At 38.7% G+C, this 18,685-nt stretch overlaps 2 protein-coding genes across 2 annotated transcripts in view; both read right to left on the bottom strand.

Moving 5' to 3' along the window:
- LOC106092389 (serine-rich adhesin for platelets) overlaps nucleotides 1-10,582 on the bottom strand; it is an 829,314-nt gene extending 818,732 nt beyond the window's left edge. Inside the window, exon 1 of the mRNA XM_059360349.1 lies at nucleotides 9,471-10,582. Within this exon, the coding sequence (XP_059216332.1) occupies nucleotides 9,471-10,324 (854 nt within the window). The 5' untranslated portion in view covers nucleotides 10,325-10,582. The remainder of the gene's footprint in view (nucleotides 1-9,470) is intronic.
- The window catches only part of LOC106092331 (filaggrin), a 199,333-nt gene continuing 191,022 nt past the window's right edge, over nucleotides 10,375-18,685 (bottom strand). Inside the window, exons 5-6 of the mRNA XM_059368991.1 lie at nucleotides 10,451-11,569; nucleotides 10,375-10,383 (exon numbers count right to left, since the gene is read on the bottom strand). Coding sequence (XP_059224974.1) covers nucleotides 10,375-10,383; nucleotides 10,451-11,569 — 1,128 coding nt within the window. The remainder of the gene's footprint in view (nucleotides 10,384-10,450; nucleotides 11,570-18,685) is intronic.

The following is an 18,685-nucleotide window of genomic DNA, read 5'->3' as shown; positions in this document are numbered from 1 at the left end:
GTTGGATAGCAATGATTGTATCGAAACAAACAGAGAGTAGGAAAATGCACAAAATAGGCAATATGGAATGCCGGTGGCATATGAACTAACAGAATAAGAAAAGTGCCTTGAAAAACAATTCAACATTACAACGACTTTTTTTTAAAAGAAAATAGGCTTTATTGCTGGGGGCGTATAACTTTGTTTTCTTTATTTGTATATGATTTTACCAAATTGTTTCGATTAAAGCAAATTTGCTAAAAACTCATAACATAAGTACGTACTGCGAGATAAGTCAAGGGTTTTATTAAAAATCAAGTAAAAGCGTGCAAAGTTCGGCCTATAACATAACATAAGTCATAACAAAACACCTTATGCAAAATTTCAGCCAAATAGGATGAGAATTGTGCCCCCTAGAGGCTCAAGAAGTCAAGACCCCAGATCGGTTAATATGGCAGCTATATCAGGTTATGGACCGATTTGAACCATACTTAGCACAGATGTTGAAAGTCATAACAAAACACCTCATGCCAAATTTCAGCCAAATCGGATAAGAATTGCGTACTCTAGACGCCCAAGAAGTCAAGACCCCAGATCGGTTTACATGGCAGCCATATCAGGTTATGGACCGATTTGAACCATACTCAGCACAGTTGTTGGAAGTCATAACAGAACACCTCATGCTAAATTTCAGCCAAATCGGATAGGAATTACGCACTCTAGACGCTATAGACGCTCAAGAAGTCAAGACCACAGATCAGTTTATATATATATATATCAGGTTATAGACCGATTTGAACTATTCTTAGCACAGTTGTTGGAAGTCATAACAAAACACCTTATGCTAAATTTCAGTCAAATCGGATAATAATTGTGCCCTCTAGCAGCTCAAGAAGTCAAGACCCCAGATCGGTTTATATGGCAGCTATATCAGATTATGGACCGATTTGAATTATTCTTAGCCCAGTTGTTGGAAGTCATAATAAAACACCTCATGCTAAATTTCAGCGAAATCGGATAATAATTGCGTCCTCTAGGTGCTCAAGAAGTCAAGACCCCAGAACGGTTTACATGGCAACTATATCATGTTATGGACCGATTTGAACCATACTCAGCACAGTTGTTGGAAGTCATAACAAAACACCTTATGCTAAATTTCAGCCAAATGGGATAGGAATAGCGACCTCTAGTGGCTCAAGAAGTCAAGACCCAAGATCGATTTATATGGCAGCTATATCGGGTTATGGACCGATTTGAACTATGTTTAGCACAGTTGTTGAAAGTCTTAACAAAACACCTCATGCTGAATTTCAGCCAAATCGGATAATAATTGTGCCCTCTAGCGGCTCAAGAAGTCAAGATCCCAGATCGGTTTATATGGCAGCTATATCAGGTAATGGACCGATTTCAACCATACTCAGCACAGCTGTTGGAAGTCATAACAAAACATCTCATGCTAAATTTCAGCCAAATCGGATAAGAATTGTACCCTCTAGCGGTTCAAGAATGTTCCCCAGATCGGTTTATATGGCAGCCTTATCAAAACGTGGACCGATATAGCCCATTTACATTCCCAGTCGACCTACACTAATATGAAGTATTTGTGGAAAATTTCAAGCGGCTAGCCTTACTCCTTCGAAAGTAAGCATGCTTTTGACAGACAGACGGACGGACAGAAGGACGGACGGACGGACGGACGGACGGACGGACATGGCTAGTTCGACTGACGAAATTAGTATACCCCCATACTATGATGGAGGTTATAATAAAATTCATGGAAACCATTTCAAGTGCAACCCCTTTGAAAGAGAATAAAAACAATTTTGAAATTGTGTTTGCTTGACACTTAAATTCTTAACTTCGACAATGTTTCTGACAAGAGCCACATTGAAAATATTTACAATAAACCACACACTGATGAAAATTGATTCTAAGAATTTGTTGTGCAACCCACAAAAAACCAATATAACCTCCACAGTTGAGCATCAAACCACAAACAGAATCAAATAAAACCTTTCTCTAATTTTTATGATATGCAAAAACCCATATTTTTTGGTGACCCATCCCCACCCCCAGCCTATCAAGTATCGTTCACTTTCACTGATGCCACTCAATGTCTGTACTCTTAGCCATCCAACAACGGCAACGGCATGTCCTGTAAACACAAAGTTTTCCCTGTAACGTATTGGAAAATGTTTTTTTTTCATCTTTGTCTACCTCCCCCCCTCAATCCACACTTTTGCTTGCTTGGCAGGGAGGCAGGCATATGTTGCCATTCGTTTATGATGTGCCTAAATAGGTGTTTAGCGCAGTTAGAGGAGTTAGAGGGGGAAGTAGAAAATTTGACCCAAAACCCTTCAATCCTTTTGTGCAAGAACAACAACAAACAAATAATACCAACAACAAATAACTTTTTTTTTCTCGGTAAGAAAAGAATTTATGTTCACCATTAAAGAGTTGCAAAATATGAGCCCCCCTTGTGTTTTTCACATTATGGGGGGTTTTATGTAAATATACCAACCAACCGACAGTGCTGCGGTAGGGGCAGGAGGTGTAGGTGAAAGAAGTAAGATATATGGGCGGACCTTTTAAAAGTCAATGTCAAAAATTTGCAAAGATTAAATCGGATGGGGAGGGGGTGCAACAATAAAGTGGCTAAGAAAAATGGCTGAAACAATGAATTGCAAAATAATTGAAGGTTATGACTTTAAGCAGTTAATGTATGTTTGTTTAGAAATCATACATAGCTTGGGGGGAGGCCCCATACCAAAACCCCCTCCGAACAGACATGTGTACCGATCGGGACAATATGGGTATCATATGAAAGGTATTTACGAGTAGAGTACGAATTTGGTATACAAATTTCGCCCTAAGTGTTCGGGGGGGTCCCCCACCCCCAAAAAACCCCCAAGAGGTCTCTTTCTCGGAGATGCGTGCACCGATTTAAGCGAAATTTTGCGGTCAAATAACTTGGGGGAGGCCCCATCCCAAAACCCACCCGAACAGACATGTGTACCGATCGGGACAATATGGGTATCATATGAAAGGTATTTACGAGTAGAGTACGAATTTGGTATACAAATTTCGCCCTAAGTGTTCGGAGGGAGTCCCCCACCCCCAAAAAACGCCCAACGGGACTTTTTCTCGGAGATGCGTGCATCGATTTAAGCGAAATTTTGCGGTCAAATAACTTGGGGGGAGGCCCTATCCCAAAACCCACCCGCACAGACATGTGTACCGATCGGGACAATATGGGTATCAAATGAAAGGTATTTACGAGTATAGTACGAATTTGGTATACAAATTTCGCCCTAAGTGTTCGGGGGGGAGTCCCCCAACCCCAAAAAACCCCCAACGGGACTCTTTCACCGCTTTGGGCAATATGGGTTTGAAATGAAAGGTATTTAAAAGTAGAAATACAAATTTAAAATAAAAGTTTATCTTTTGGTCTCTGAGGCGCCCACCTCTACTCACAACCGCCATAAGACGCCCCACCCCCCCAAAAACCCCTCAACAGGGCATATTTACCGATTGGGACTATATGGGCATCAAATGAAAGGTGTTTGGAAATTGAGCACACATTTGTTATACGATTTTTCACCAAAGTGTCGAAGGGGCCTCTTTAAGCCCAAAAACCCCCAAAACAGGCATGAATTTCCAACGTCACGCAAAGGATATAAAATGAAAATTATTTGAGAGTTGAATACGAATCCGATATACACATTTGGGACCGAGTCTGGAACCGGGCCACCCATTAAATACCCTTCAATAGGACGTGAGGTTCGGGGGGATTTTAACGAAAAGTTTATGATATTAGAGTTCGAACCCTTTGTTAATATAAGGATTCAAGAATCTAGGTAACGTCCTGCCGGAAATGTAGATCTCGGCTTTAAAGAGTCACAAGCTGTGAAAAAATTTATCAACGCCGACTATATGAAAAATCCGCAATTACTTTTTGGGCAACCCAATATAATGACAATATTAGGCTCAAATAAAAGTTATTTGAGACTAGAGCACGAATCAGATACCGGGGGGTTGACCTCACCCTCAAAAACACCCATATACTGGACGTATTCACCGACCAAAGCAATATAAGGCTCAAATCTAAGAAATTTCGGAGTAGAGCACCCAATGTGATATCCACATTGAGGCGAAATATCTGAAAGGCCGTACCAGCACCACCAAACATAACTTTTCTCCTAATCGTGCCAATATACGGCTCAGATAAAATAAGCGAGTGAAAGAAGGCGCAGCGGAGCGGGCCCTGTCCAGCTAGTCAAGGAAACAATTGTAGCTTCTAAGAGCTTAAGATGTCAAATCGGGAGGCCGGTCTTTGTGGGAGCTACATCAGTTTATCTTTTCAATTCGTGTTTGTTTGTTCCGCATAGACTCCAAAACGGCTGAACCGATTACCTTGAAATTTCATTATAAAAGTTGGGTTCAAGTACGTGGGGGGGCCGCCCCAGTCCCCAAAACTCCTTAGAGCAGGTTTATTTGACGATCATGACAATATGGGACTCAAATGAAAGGTATTCGGGAGTAGATTACGGATATGGTCAGGAAGTAGGAATAGGCTTTATTATTTATTGATAACGGAAGGGGGACGGACCCTCCCCCTTATGCCAAAAATACAACCCAAAATCCAAAGTGGACCGATCGGGACAATACAGGTATCAAATAAAAGGTATTGAAGAGTAGAATACGAATATGGAATTAAAATTTGAGTCTAAGTACTCATCGGGCCGCCCCAACCCCAAAACTTCACATATTGGACGTTCATTTCAATATGGGTCTCAAATGAAAGGTATTCGTGAGTAGATTTCGAATCTGGCCTACAAAATCAGATCGAAGTATGGGGGGCCACGCCACCCCATTAGACCCATTATGACTATATGATGCAAATGCAAATTTTGCCCATGAACATTCCACTAAGGAACAGGGGCAAACTTCTCACATATCAATGAATGCAGATATCACTCATGCAGATATCACTCATCACGATTCAATCATAAGGGGCCTCCTTTTATAGCCGAGTCCGCACGGGGTGCCGCAGTGCAACACCTCTTTGGAGAGAAGTTTTACATGGCATAGTACCTCACAAATGTTGCCAGCATTAGGAGGGGAAAACCACCACTGAAAATTTTTTCTGATGGTCTCGCCAGAATTCGAAACCCAGGAGTTCAGCGTCATAGGCGGACATGCTAACCTCTACGCTACGGTGGCCTCCAACGAACGAATCGGAACTATATGATACTTGGCTACAATGATTTTCTTAAAATTTTCATAGATTGTGTACGTTTGTCTGGAAGGAAACATAGGCAAGTCTAGATGCCGATTTTCCTCCTTATGTTACGACAAATGGGTTATTTGACCCATTATTACGATAAGGGACTCAAATGAGAGGTATTTGAGAATATAAAACAATTTTTATATCCAATTTTGGAGCCAAGAGTTTTGGGGTACGCCCTTAAGCACCCCCTGAACTGAACTTCATTTCCGTTCGGAATAAAGAACGAATTTGATATCCATTTTTTGTGCAAAGGGCCGATGGACGCCTCAGCACCGGCCATGGCAATATGAGGCTCAAATTAAAGGGATTTGGAAGTGCAGCATGAATTTGATATCCATATTTGAGTCGAAATGTCTGAGGTGTCATAAAAATCCAAGGCGATCTAGCCATGTCCGCCCGTCTGTCTGTTGAAATCACGCTGCAGTCATTATAAATAGAGATACTGAGCTGAAACTTTGCACAGATCCTTTTTTTTCCGTAAGCAGGTTAGGTTTGAAGATGGACTATATCGGACTATATCTTGATGTAGCCCCCATATAGACCGATACGCCGATTTAGGGTCTTACGCCCATAAAAACCACATTTGTTATCTAAATTTGCTGAAATTTGAGACAGTGAGTTGCGTTGAGCCCTTTGACATTCTTCTTCAATTTGGCTCAGATCGGTCCAGATTTGGATATAGCTGCCATATAGGCCGATCTCTCGATTTAAGGTTTTGGGGCCATAAAACTCGCATTTATTGTCCGATTTCGCAAAAATTTGAGACAGTGAGTTGTGTTAAGCTTTTCGACATCCTTCTCCAATTTGGCCCAGATCAGTCCAGATTTCAATATAGCTGCCATATAGACCGAACTCTCGGTTTTAGGTTTTGGGGCCATAAAAGGCTCACTTACTGTCCGATGTCTCCGAAATTTGGGACAGTGAGTTGTGTTGAGCCCTTCGACATTCTTCTTCAATTTGGCTCAGATCGGTCCAGATTTGCATATAGCTGCCATATAGGCCGATCTCTCGATTTAAGATTTTGGGCCATAAAAGGCTCACTTACTGTCCGATGTCGCCGAAATTTGGGACAGTGAGTCAAATTGGGTCCATCGACATACTTCTGAAAAATGGAACAGATCGGTCCTGATTTGGATATAGCTGCCATATAGGCCGATCTCTCGATTTAAGGTTTGAGGCCATAAAAGGCTCACTTACTGTCCGAGTTCGCCAAAATTTGGCACAGTGAGTTGTGTTAGGCTCTTTGACATTTTTCTTCGACTTGGGCCCAATTCGGTCCAGATTTGGATATAGCTGCCATATAGACCGATATCTGGATTTAAAGTTTTGACCCCATTAAAGGCGCATTTATAATCCGATTTCACAGAAATTTGACACAGTGACCTATGATAGGCTTTTCGACATCCCTGTCGTATATGGTTCAAATCGGTTTATTTTTAGATATAGCTACTAGACAAATATTTTGTTGTGCACAATTGAACAATGACTTGAAGTTATTCCTAATTGGTTCAAATCCGAACATATTTCGATATAGCAGCTATGGGGCTTAAGGTATGCATTTTCACCAGATTTTGAGGAATGGTGGTTTACATATATGCTCGAGATGGTGGGTATCCAAAGTTCGGCCCGGACAAACTTAGCGCCTTTTTACTTGTTTTATTTTTCAACAATCGGTACAATTGAGTTCTCTAGGGTTTTCATAGGTCGTCTAAAAGTTTTAGCAACATTTATAGAGAAAATTTTTTTTTTTTAATTTTTTACTAACCATTCAAACCAGTAACCACCAGAACTCTTAACGCATAGTTGTTATACCCTGTACCACAGTAGTGGTACAGTAAAGTAGGGAATTTGTTTGTAACATCTAGAAGGAAGAGAGATATACCCATTGATAAGAATACCGATCGACTCAGAATTGCTTCACGATTCGATTTAGCTATGTCCGTCTGTCTGTCTGTCCGTCAGTCCATGTTAATTTGTGTACAAAGTACAGATCGCAATTTTCATCCCTTCGTCTTCAAATTGGGCACAAGCATTTTCTTGACCCTAGAGACGAAGTCTATTGAAATTGGAAAAAAAAATCGGTTCAGATTTGGATATAGCTCCCATATATATGTTCATCCGATTTGGACTAAAATTGCAATTATCTCGTCGTATGTAAACCGATTCTCCCGTAATTTGGCACCAGTGATTCTTTTATATGTCTTGACATTATTGGTGAATTTCATAAAAATCGCCTCAGATTTGGATATAGCTCCCATATATATGTTCGTCCGATTTGGACTTAAACTGCAATTATATCGTCATTTGTGAACCGATTCTCATGAAATTTTGCACTAGTGATTCTCTTACGAGTCTCGTTATTTATGGTGAATTTCATAGAAATCGGCTCAGATTTAGATATAGCTCCCATATATATGTTAGTCCGATTTTGACTAAAATTGCAGTTATGTCGTCATTTGTACAGCGATTCTCACGAAATTTTGCACAAGTGATTCTTTTATACGTCTTGACATTATTGGTGAATTTCATAGAAATCGGCTCAGATTTAGATATAACTCCCTTATATATAGTCGTCCGATTCGGACTAAACTTGCAATTATATCGTCATTTGTAAACTGAATCTCATGAAATTTTGCACGAGGGATTCCCTTATCAGTCTCGATATTATCGGTAAATTTCAAAGAAATCGGCTCGGATTTAGATATAGCTCCCATATATATGTTCGCCCGATTTGGACTAAAATTGCATTTATATCCTCATTTGTAAACCAATTCCCACGAAATTTCGCTCGAGAGGTTCCCTTATGAGTCTCGTTGATTTTGATAAATTTCATAGAAATCGGCTTAGATTTGGATATAGCTCCCATATATATGTTCGCCCGATTTGGACTAAAATTGCAATTATACCGTCATTTGTAAGCCGATTCTCACGAAATTTGGCTCAAGAGATTCCCTTATGAGTCTCGTTATTTTTGTTGAATTTCATAGAAATCGGCTCAGATTTAGATATAGCTCCCACATATATGTTCGTCCGATTTGGACTAAATTTGCAATTATATCGTCATTTCTTCACCGATTCTCACGAAATTTAGCAAGAGGGATTCCCTTATGAGTCTCGTTGAATTTGATAAATTTCATAGAAATCGGCTCAGATTTGGATATAACTCCCACAAATATGTTCGTCCGATTTTCACTAAAATTGCAATTATATCGTCATTTGTAAACCGATTTTCACGAAATTTTGCACGAGGGGTTCCCTCATGAGTCTCGTTGTTTGTGGTGAATTTCATAGAAATCGGCTCAGATTTAGTTTTAGCAAATTTTAAATTCAACGACTCAGCTTACATATCCAAAGTGGTTTTTTCTTTCGAAAGGATTACAAATTGTGTTATTATTTCGCAAGCAACTTCAAAAACTGCTTTTTCACAATGGAACATTTTTTTAAATTTTTTTTACTAAAACACATACTAACTACTCTGACTACTTATTTTTCACCAAATGTTATCCCTTTTTATACAAAATTGTTTTATTGTTATAAAATCACCTTAAATCACCTTTTATGTTGTTTTTTTTTTACACCAATAGATATGTATGTGTTGTAGATGTGTGTGGTTTTTCTTTATATAATTTTATATTTTTTTTTAGATTTTAGTTTTATTTTTTTCTATAATTTTTTTTTTTTAATATTTTTAAGCAAAAATTTAATTTTTCACATAGAAAATATGAAATATTGCTTTAAAAAAACATTTTTTTTTTTTTTGATATTTTTTTGTATAGTTTTTGTAAATAACTCGCTTGGTATACTGCAGCTTAAGAGGGGGTAAGAAATTTTTCCACAATAATTTTTTTATGGCACTTTTTCTCTATTCTTTTTTAATAATTTTTCTAAATTTTGTATTTTTCAATTTTCTAAACACTTTTTTTTTAAATTATCTTATATCACTTTTGCAAAAATTTCTAAAAACTTTTATGTTTCGATTTCCAATTTTTTGGTTATTCTTTGAGAAAAAAAATTTGTTTTTTATTCAAAATCTATGCACAACAAGTTGCCTTTGGGCTTTGCTCATTATTGCATCGAGTATAGCTTGGGTCGAGCCCACAATTATTTTTTTGTTTTCTTCTTCTTATAATTTTGATGTTTTGCAAAAGAAAAATACACACAAAAAGAAAACTTTAAGTTTTGAATCACAAGAAACGCGTACCTGTTTTGTTGCGTGAGTGTTGTGACACCTGCAAACTCCGAATTACAACTGATGTTGGTAGTGTTGGCATTGGCAGTATTGGTGGTGGTCGCCGCCATTGTAGACGCTGACGCAACAACAGCAGTGTCAGCAACAGCTTCAGCTGGGCCACAGGCAACAACATCATTATCATCTAAGCCCTCGTTGGTGAGGCCTTGCTCTGCTTGCTGGGCAGCAGCAGCAGCTGCAGTCGACATTGATGTTGGAGTTAATGTGGAAGTCTCAGTCTCTGCTTCTGCCTCTGCCTCAGCCTCTTCAGTGGCTTTACTTTCATAGTCAATGTTCTCTTTACTAGGTCGCCGACTGCAATGGTCAGCATCATTTACTGCAGCATCCCCATGTTGCTGTGTTTCAACAGCATCCACTTTGTGTGTTGCGCCAACATTTTTCTTTGTGCCCACATTCTCCTCAACTTGTTGATTATCCACTTCAGACTCATTGGTTTCGGCCTCATGCTGCAAAGCTGTAATGGCCTGAGAAATCTCTTTGATTTCTTGCAAAATATCCAAATTTTCCTCAATTTCCTGGCATTGCTTATCTTGGCGATAGGCTTTGTAAATATTCTCTGCCTCTGCTTGCTCGGCTTCTTCTTTGGCCTCATGTTTGTGTTTCTTTTCCTTGGCAACTTTTCGGCGTTCCTCTTTGTGCGTTGTACGTTCCTTGAGACTCTCGCCGCCAACATTTGTGGATTTCATTTCATCTGAGCAGGTTCCCTCTTTTCGTATAATGGCCTCCTTGGTCGTTGTTGTTGTTGTCTTATTCGAACCAGCTCCCTTCTCACGCGTGGTGGTCGTTGTTATGGTGGTGGTGGTCATGTTGTTGCTCTCCGTAACCGTTGTCTCGTTGCTGTAAATGATTTTTGTTTTTATTTCGGCTTTTGTTTTGGTCGCTCTTTCTTTGCTGTTACTACTACTACTGTTGCTGGTTTTACGTTTGCTAACACGTGCTGGCGGCTGGCCAGCCAGGCCAATGTGTAAAGTGGGCGGCTTGAGGCTGGTAATGGGTGCCGACGACGTTGCCGTCAATGTGGTCGCCGACGATGATGGTGAGGCGACAGCGACTGCGGCTGCTGCTGCTGCTGCCGCAAAGTAATCTTTGTTTTTGCCAACATGTTGCTGCTGCTGTTCCCACTCCAGCTGGCAGCATGTATCACAACTCAGATTGGATAGAGTGACCGGCGAGGGAGTTTTATGTTGCTGGGCTGTTTGTGAGCCCCCTGAGCCAGCAACACCACCAACACCACCACCCCCACTGGGCGAACGCCTTTGCTGGCGATGATGCTTTTTGCCAGAGGTCTTTTGACTACCCCCCTCCTCATGTCTTTTGAGGCTGTTGCGTCGCTCTCGCCTCTCTTCGCTGCGTTCGCCACTATGATGAGAGGATGATGTTGTCTGTGTTTGTTGGGCCTCATGTTTGTGGTGCTGTTTGCGGCGCTCTTCTTTGTCCTTGCGTTTGTCGCCACTGTTGTCTGGCAGCCCAGTATTTGGCTCTTGCTTATCCTCCTCCTGCATTTGGATTTCCTGATTTTTCCTCTCACCGCCGCCACCGCCATAATTGTGTTGGTGTTTGCTAACCTTGAGTTTTGAACTCGTTGTCAGGGCCGTTGACAACGATGGAAATTTAGCATCAGTTGCCCATTCGTCTTTCTCGTTTGGTGGGCCTAACGTAATCATATCCTTTTCCTGTGTTATAGCCTTGGCACTGGGACTATTGGGAGTGGAGGCATTGGAGCTGTTTGACTGTTTGAATTTATTATTGGGACTGGAATGTTGTTGTTGTTGTTGCTGTTGTTCACCTAGCTTGACGGCCGTTGTGGACCTGGTGGAGGCCCTGTTGGCTTCGTTTTCATTTGTGGCAGCCATTTGTTGCTCTTGTTTTGCTTCATTTACATGCAAATTGGTGTTGGTGTTGCTGCCATGTTCTAGGCTTAGAACTTCTGAGGGCGAATGATAATGATGCTGCTGCTGCGGCTGCTGCTGTTGATTGGTGTTGGCTTTGGTCTGCAGCAGCTGTTGCTCATTTGAGGCATGTCCTTCAACTTCAAGGTTTTGTTGCTGCTGCTATTTCAACATATGGCCAAAAAGTAAAGTAAAAAAGAGAAAATTTGTACATTAAAGGGGATTAAAGGAAAAAGAAAACAAAACGAAAACAAAACCGAGATCAATGTTAAAAAAGCAAATGTTCAAGGATTTTTTAAGGAAAGTCCTGCGAGACAGACCTAAAGGTGGACAAAGTAGAGGTTAGTATATTTTTTTTTTCTAGAGAAACAGAGAACCTAACAAACCTTTTGGTAACAGCAAAAATTTAACAAACTTGGCAAAATTTCAATTTAATTTTCCAACCTCCCCCGCAACGTTGTAAAATTTTGGCCATTTTGCCACTGACCATGGGCTCAGAGCCTTGTAACTCAACACCACCACTTCAATGCCACGAATTGTTGCAATGGAAATTATACAAATAACAAATTTCCAGACATGCAGTCGCTATTTTTCAAACTCCCCTGGCCCTGGGGCCAGACAGACAGACCGACAGACAGACATATAAAATTATAGGATTTCAATTGAAGCTTAAGTCGATGAGATTATAGAGGTCACATTTTAAGGGATTTTTTTTTTTGGAGACTGATGTTTGTATAACGTTGTTCATTAAGAATTTCTAGTGAAATGTTGACATTTTGCAATTAAAATTGTAATAAAAACTTTTAAGGCAGACGGTTGAATTTCAAACAGATAGCCAACAAGTGGTGGTTGTTGTAGAAAAATAGAAAATTACATTGAAGGCCAAAAGGCTTAGGCTAAACAGACTTTTGGTGAAATTAGAGTCTAGTGGCAAATTAATGATGCCAATCAGCCTCATTTTAATGTCTTATCTTCAAAGTAGACTAAGGGGAGTAAGAAGGAGCCTTCAAGAGGCTCAATAAGCAAAATCGTGAAATCGGTTTTAAGGGGAACTAAGATTTTGGCTTGATTTAAATCATTCATGATTCAAAAGTTGCATGTCACAACAAACCAAAATTGCCAACATTTTAAGCCAAATTTTCATAAGAATGGGTTTCTCCAGGGGCTTAAGAGGAAGTACAATAGGGAGAGCCACATCAGGTTATGGACCTACACGCATCATACTGACACGAACATTGGAAGTCATTATAGAAGTCTTTGTGCAGCATCGCGAAAAAATTGCTTCCTGTAGAAGTTCAAAAAGTTAAATAGGGATATCCCCAACGACCCATTTCGATTAGAAGAATCGGTGCAAAATGTACGATTGAAGTCATACTTGGTTTGGCGGCTCTTGGAGACCAAAGTAGAAGCCATTGTGCAAAATTTCAACCTAGAATTTCACATAAGATTTGGATCCTCGAATGAGACATGCGCCCTCTAGAGGCTCAAGAAGCATAATCGGGAGATCGGTTTACATGGCAGCTATATCAGGTAATAATCCAATTTGGACCATACTTGGCCTAGTTGAGGGAAGTCGAAACAAAATACGTCGTGGAAAATTTCAGCCAAATTCGGTAAGAAAGGTGCCCTCTAGCGGTTAAAAAGTTCCAGATCCGAGATAATTTTATATGAGGGTTATAGCAGGCTATGAACCGATTTTGCTCATAATCAGCACAGTTGTTGAAAGTCGTTATAAAACACCTCATGCTAAATTTCAGACAAATCGGATAGGAATTGCGCCCTCTCGGGACTCAAGAAATATAATCGGGAGATCGGTTTATATGGCAGCTATATCAGGTAATAATCCAATTTGGACCATACTTGGCACAGTTGTTGAAAGTCAAAACAAAAACGTCGTGCAAAATTTCAGACAAATCGGACAATAACTGCGCCCTCTAGCGGCTCAAAAAGTCAAGATAAGAGATCAGTTTACTTGGGAGCTATAATAGGTTATGAACCAATTTTGACCATACTCAGTACAGTTGTTGAAATTCATCATAAAACACCCCATGCAAAATTTCAACCAAATCGCATAATAACTGCGCCCTCTAGCGGCTTAAAAAGTCAAGATCCAAGACCAGTTTATATGGTAGCTATATCAGGTTATGAACCGATTTTGACCATACTCAGCACAATTGTTGGAAGTCTAAATAAAACACTTGGTGCAAAATTTCAGACAAATCAGATAAAAATTACGCCATCTAGAGGGGAAGTATTATCGGGAGATCGGTTTATATGGGAGCTATATCAGGTTATAAACCGATTTTGGCCATAACCAGCACAGCTATTGAAAGTCAAAATAAAACACTTGGGGCAAAATTTCAAACAAATCGGATAATAACTGCGCGCTCTAGCGGCTTAAAAAGTCAAGATCCGAGAACAGTTTATATGGGAGTTATATCAGGTTATGAACCGATTTTGACCATACTCAGCACAATTGTTGGAAGTCTAAATAAAACACTTGGTGCAAAATTTCAGCCAAATCAAATAAGAAGAATTACGCCATCTAGAGGGGAAGTATTATCGGGAGATCGGTTTATATGGGAGCTATATCAGGTTATGAACCGATTGTGACCATACTTAGCACAGTCGTTGGAAGTCATAACAAAACACCTCATGCGAAATTTCAGACAAATCGGATAAGAATTGAGTCCTCTATAAGCTCAAGAAGTCAATATCTAGGGTCGGTTTATATGGCAACACATGGGCCGATATAGCCAACCAACCTACAATAATAGGAAGTATGTAAAAAGTATGTGCAAAATTCAAGCGCCTAGTTTTATTCCTTCGAAAGTTAGCATATACCCCCCATTCTATGGTGGAAAGAGAAGGACAGACGGACATACAAATAGACCGACGGAAGGATAAAGAGACGGACGTTCAAGGAGACGGGCAAACAGACAAATGTACTGTGAGGTCCGGAAGTCATTGCGCTTATTTCCGCCCACACCGTTGAACCTCTTTATATTTTTTTTATACCCACCACCGTAGGATAGGGGGCATATTCATTAGAGTCATTCCATTTGCGAAATATCAATTTCCGACCCTACAAAGTATACCTATTTTGGATTGTCGTAAAATTCTCTCTGTTGTAATCATTCTACTGCCTTCAAAAATTGGGTAAGTTCTTGAACGGGCCATATCGGACCATATTTGGATATACCTGCTATATAGACAGATCTCCCGATAAGGGGTCTGAAGCCCGTAAAAGCTTTATTTATTACCCGATTTCGATGAAATTGGAAACAGTGGGGTATTTAAGGCCTACCGACATCTGACCCAAATATAGCTGCCATATAGACCGATCTCCCGATTATGTTTAAATGTTTAAAAGTCTGATGCCCATAAAAGCATTAATTTTTAACCGATTTCGCTGAAATTTGAAACGGTGGGTAGTTTTACGTCTCCCAACATAGGACCCAAATATGGTTCAGATCGGACTATAATTAGATATAGCTGCCGTATAAACCGATCTCCCGAGTAAGGGTCTGAAGTCCATAACATCTTTATTTTTAACCGATTTCGCTGAAATTTTAAACTGTGGGTTATTTTAAGCCTATCAACATCTGACCTAAATATGGTTCAGATAGGACTATAATTCGATATAGCTGTCATATAGATCGATCGGGAGATCGATAAGCATTATTTTTTATCCAATTTCACTGAAATTTTAAACAAGGCTATTCCAATAGAGCGGGTTGGAGTTGCTGCCGCGGTGAATTTTTTGGATATAAAAGTCGTTGAAACGGGATCAGTCGGTCAAGGAGCAGCAAATGAGTCGGTCAGAAGGTAAACCACAGCAAGCCCCCCGAAAGCAAGTGAGTATAACCAACCAATGAACCAAGTGGACAGAGACAGTGTCAACTTTGGACTAAGTGTTACCCAATAACGTGCTTATTCTAACCGTATTTCCGAGCCATCTTACGTAATGTCGTAGCCGCAAAGAACCTAACCCTTAGTTACTTCTGGTCTTCGACTCTTCTTACGTGGTGTTGTACTCGTAAACAATGTAAACTTTGATTGTTGTCGTATCTCTGTGCCTTCTTACGTAATGACGTACCCGCAAGCAACGTAAACCTTGATTCAGCTCATGTCTCCGAGCCCTTTTACGTGGTGACGTACCTGTAAGCCTCCTATCAATTGCTACTATCGTTCGCGGTACTCTAGAAGAAACCTCTAGACTTAGCCTAAACACAGACGTGACCGATTCCCCGTTACTGACCTCACTGACTTGACGCCCTTGACACCTACACCACGTCGCACAAGCCATCGCTTACGGTGTCACCAATTAAGCCGTCAGCCACCCCAACCAGACGACGTGCCGTAACAGGTCACGTCTGCCATCCATCAGGGTCCAATAAGACCGACGTTTTCATCGCCACCCGACCGGACGAAGTGCCGTACCAGGTCACTTCTGTCAGCGAGGATCTGCCGTACCAGGTCACGTCTGCAAGCCATCAGTTCCCTAAGGGACCAACGAGTCCGACGTTTTCATCGCCGCCCGACCGAACGGAATGCCGTAGCAGGTCACATTTGCATAAGGGGACCTCCTAGGGAATCCTCGCCGCCCGCAAGACGAAGTGCCGTACCAGGCCACGTTTGCGCTTCCGTACCTTAAGCACTTGCGCTGAACCCACAGGCAAATTCCGCAGCCATTGTCACTCCTTACCTCATTCTATTTCAAACCTCAATAAAACAGATTGTGACACTGAATACGTCTTTCTCTACTCTGGTCACTGCAAACAAATTTAATTTGTTAGTCCTCACAAATGATTCCAGCATTAGGAGGGGATAGCAACCGATGAAATTTTTTCTGATGTTCCTGCCAGAATGTGAACCCAGGCGTTTAGCGTCATAGGCGGACAATGTAACCTCTGCGCTACGGTGGCCTCCAACAGATGAGGGTATACAAATCTAGCCATTCCGTTTGCAGCACCTTGAATATTTAAGTCCATCAAGCCATGTCCGTCCGTCCGTACGAATGTTTGTCCCTTATTTTGTCTACCTGTCCGTAGATTTGTCTGAATGCCCGTGTTTATCAAATTTCACTGAAATTTTGTCTTTAGAGAAAATTTCACTGAAATTTTTGGCTTAAAAAAAATTTCACTGATATTTTTGGCTTTAAAGAAAATTTTACTGAAATTTTTGGCTTTAAAGAAAATTTCACTGAAATTTTGTCTTTAGAAAAAATTTCACCGAAATTTTGTCTTTAGAGAAAATTTCACTGAAATTTTGTCTTTAGAGAAAATTTCACTGAAATTTTGTCTTTAGAGAAAATTTCACTGAAATTTTGTCTTTAGAGAAAATTTTACTGAAATTTTGTCTTTAGAGAAAATTTCACTGAAATTTTGTCTTTAAAGAAAATTTCACTGAAATTTTGTCTTTAGAGAAAATTTCACTGAAATTTTGTCTTTAGAGAAAATTTCACTGAAATTTTTGGCTTTAACGAAAATTTCACTGAAATTTTTGTCTTTAGAGAAAATTTCACTGAAATTTTGTTTTTAAAGAAAATTTCACTGAAATTTTTGGCTTTAGAGAAAATTTAACTGAAATTTTTGGTTAAAAAAAAAATTTCACTGAAATTTTTGGCTTTAAAGAAATTTTCTCTAAAGAGAAAATTTCACTGAAATTTTGTCTTTAGAGAAAATTTCACTGAACTTTTGTATTTAGAGAAAATTTCACTGAACTTTTGTCTTTAGAGAAAATTTCACTGAAATTTTTGTCTTTAGAGAAAATTTCACTGAAATTTTGTCTTTAGAGAAAATTTCACCGAAATTTTTGGCTTTAGAGAAAATTTCACCGAAATTTTTGGCTTTAGAGAAAATTTCACTGAAATTTTGACTTTAGAGAAAATTTCACTGAAATTTTGTCTTTAGAGAAAATTTCACTGAAATTTTGTCTTTAGAGAAAATTTCACCGAAATTTTTGGCTTTAGAGAAAATTTCACTGAAATTTTGTCTTTAGAGAAAATTTCACTGAAATTTTTGGCTTTGAAGAAAATTTCACTGAAATTTTTGGCTTTAAAGAAAATTTCACAAATTTTGTCTTTAGAGAAAATTTCACTGAAATTTTGTCTTTAGAGAAAATTTCACTGAAATTTTGTCTTTAGAGAAAATTTCACTGAAATTTTGTCTTTAGAGAAAATTTCACTGAAATTTCGTCTTTAGAGAAAATTTCACTGAAATTTTGTCTTTAGAGAAAATTTCACTGAAATTTTGTCTTTGGAGAAAATTTCACTGAAAGTTTGTCTTTAGAGAAAATTTCACTGAAATTTTGTCTTTAGAGAAAATTTCACTGAAATTTTTGGCTTTAGAGAAAATTTCACTGAAATTTTTTCTATAGAGAAAATTTCACTGAAATTTTGTCTTTAGAGAAAATTTCACTGAAATTTTGTCTTTAGAGAAAATTTCACTGAAATTTTGTCTTTAGAGAAAATTTCACTGAAATTTTGTCTTTAGAGAAAATTTCACTGAAATTTTGACTTTAGAGAAAATTTCACTGAAATTTTGTCTTTAGAGAAAATTTCACTGAAAATTTGTCTTTAAAGAAAATTTCACTGAAATTTTGTCTTTAAAGAAAATTTCACTGAAATTTTTGGCTTTAAAGAAAATTTCACTGAAATTTTTGGTTAAAATAAAATTTCACTGAAATTTTTGGCTTTAAAGAAAATTTCACTGAAATTTTGTCTTTAGAGAAAATTTCACTGAAATTTTTGGTTAAAAAAATTTCACTGAAATTTTTGGCTTTAGAGAAAATTTCACTGAAATTTTGTCTTTAGAGAAAATTTCACCGAAATTCTGGGCTTTAGAGAAAATTTCACAAATTTTGTCTTTAGATAAAATTTCACTGAAATTTTGTCTTTAAAGAAAATTTCACTGAAAATTTTGGCTTTAAAGAAAATTTCATTGAAATTTTTGGTTAAAAAAAAAATTTCACTGAAATTTTTGGCTTTAAAGAAAATTTCACTGAAATTTTTGGCTTTAAAGAAAATTTCATGGAAATTTTGTCTTTAGAGAAAATTTCATGGAAATTTTGTCTTTAGAGAAAATTTCATGGAAATTTTTGGCTTTAGAGAAAATTTCACTAAAATTTTGTCTTTGGAGAAAATTTCACTGAAAGTTTGTCTTTAGAGAAAATTTCACTGAAATTTTGTCTTTAGAGAAAATTTCACTCAAATTTTCTCTTTAGAGAAATTTTCACTCAAATTTTCTCTTTAGAGAAAATTTCACTGAAATTTTG

Source organism: Stomoxys calcitrans, chromosome 1 (genome assembly GCF_963082655.1).
Source record: "Stomoxys calcitrans chromosome 1, idStoCalc2.1, whole genome shotgun sequence".
Classification (NCBI taxonomy): Eukaryota; Metazoa; Arthropoda; class Insecta; order Diptera; family Muscidae; genus Stomoxys; species Stomoxys calcitrans.
Note: the sequence above shows the minus strand (reverse complement) of the source record. Positions and strands in the feature narration are given on the sequence as shown.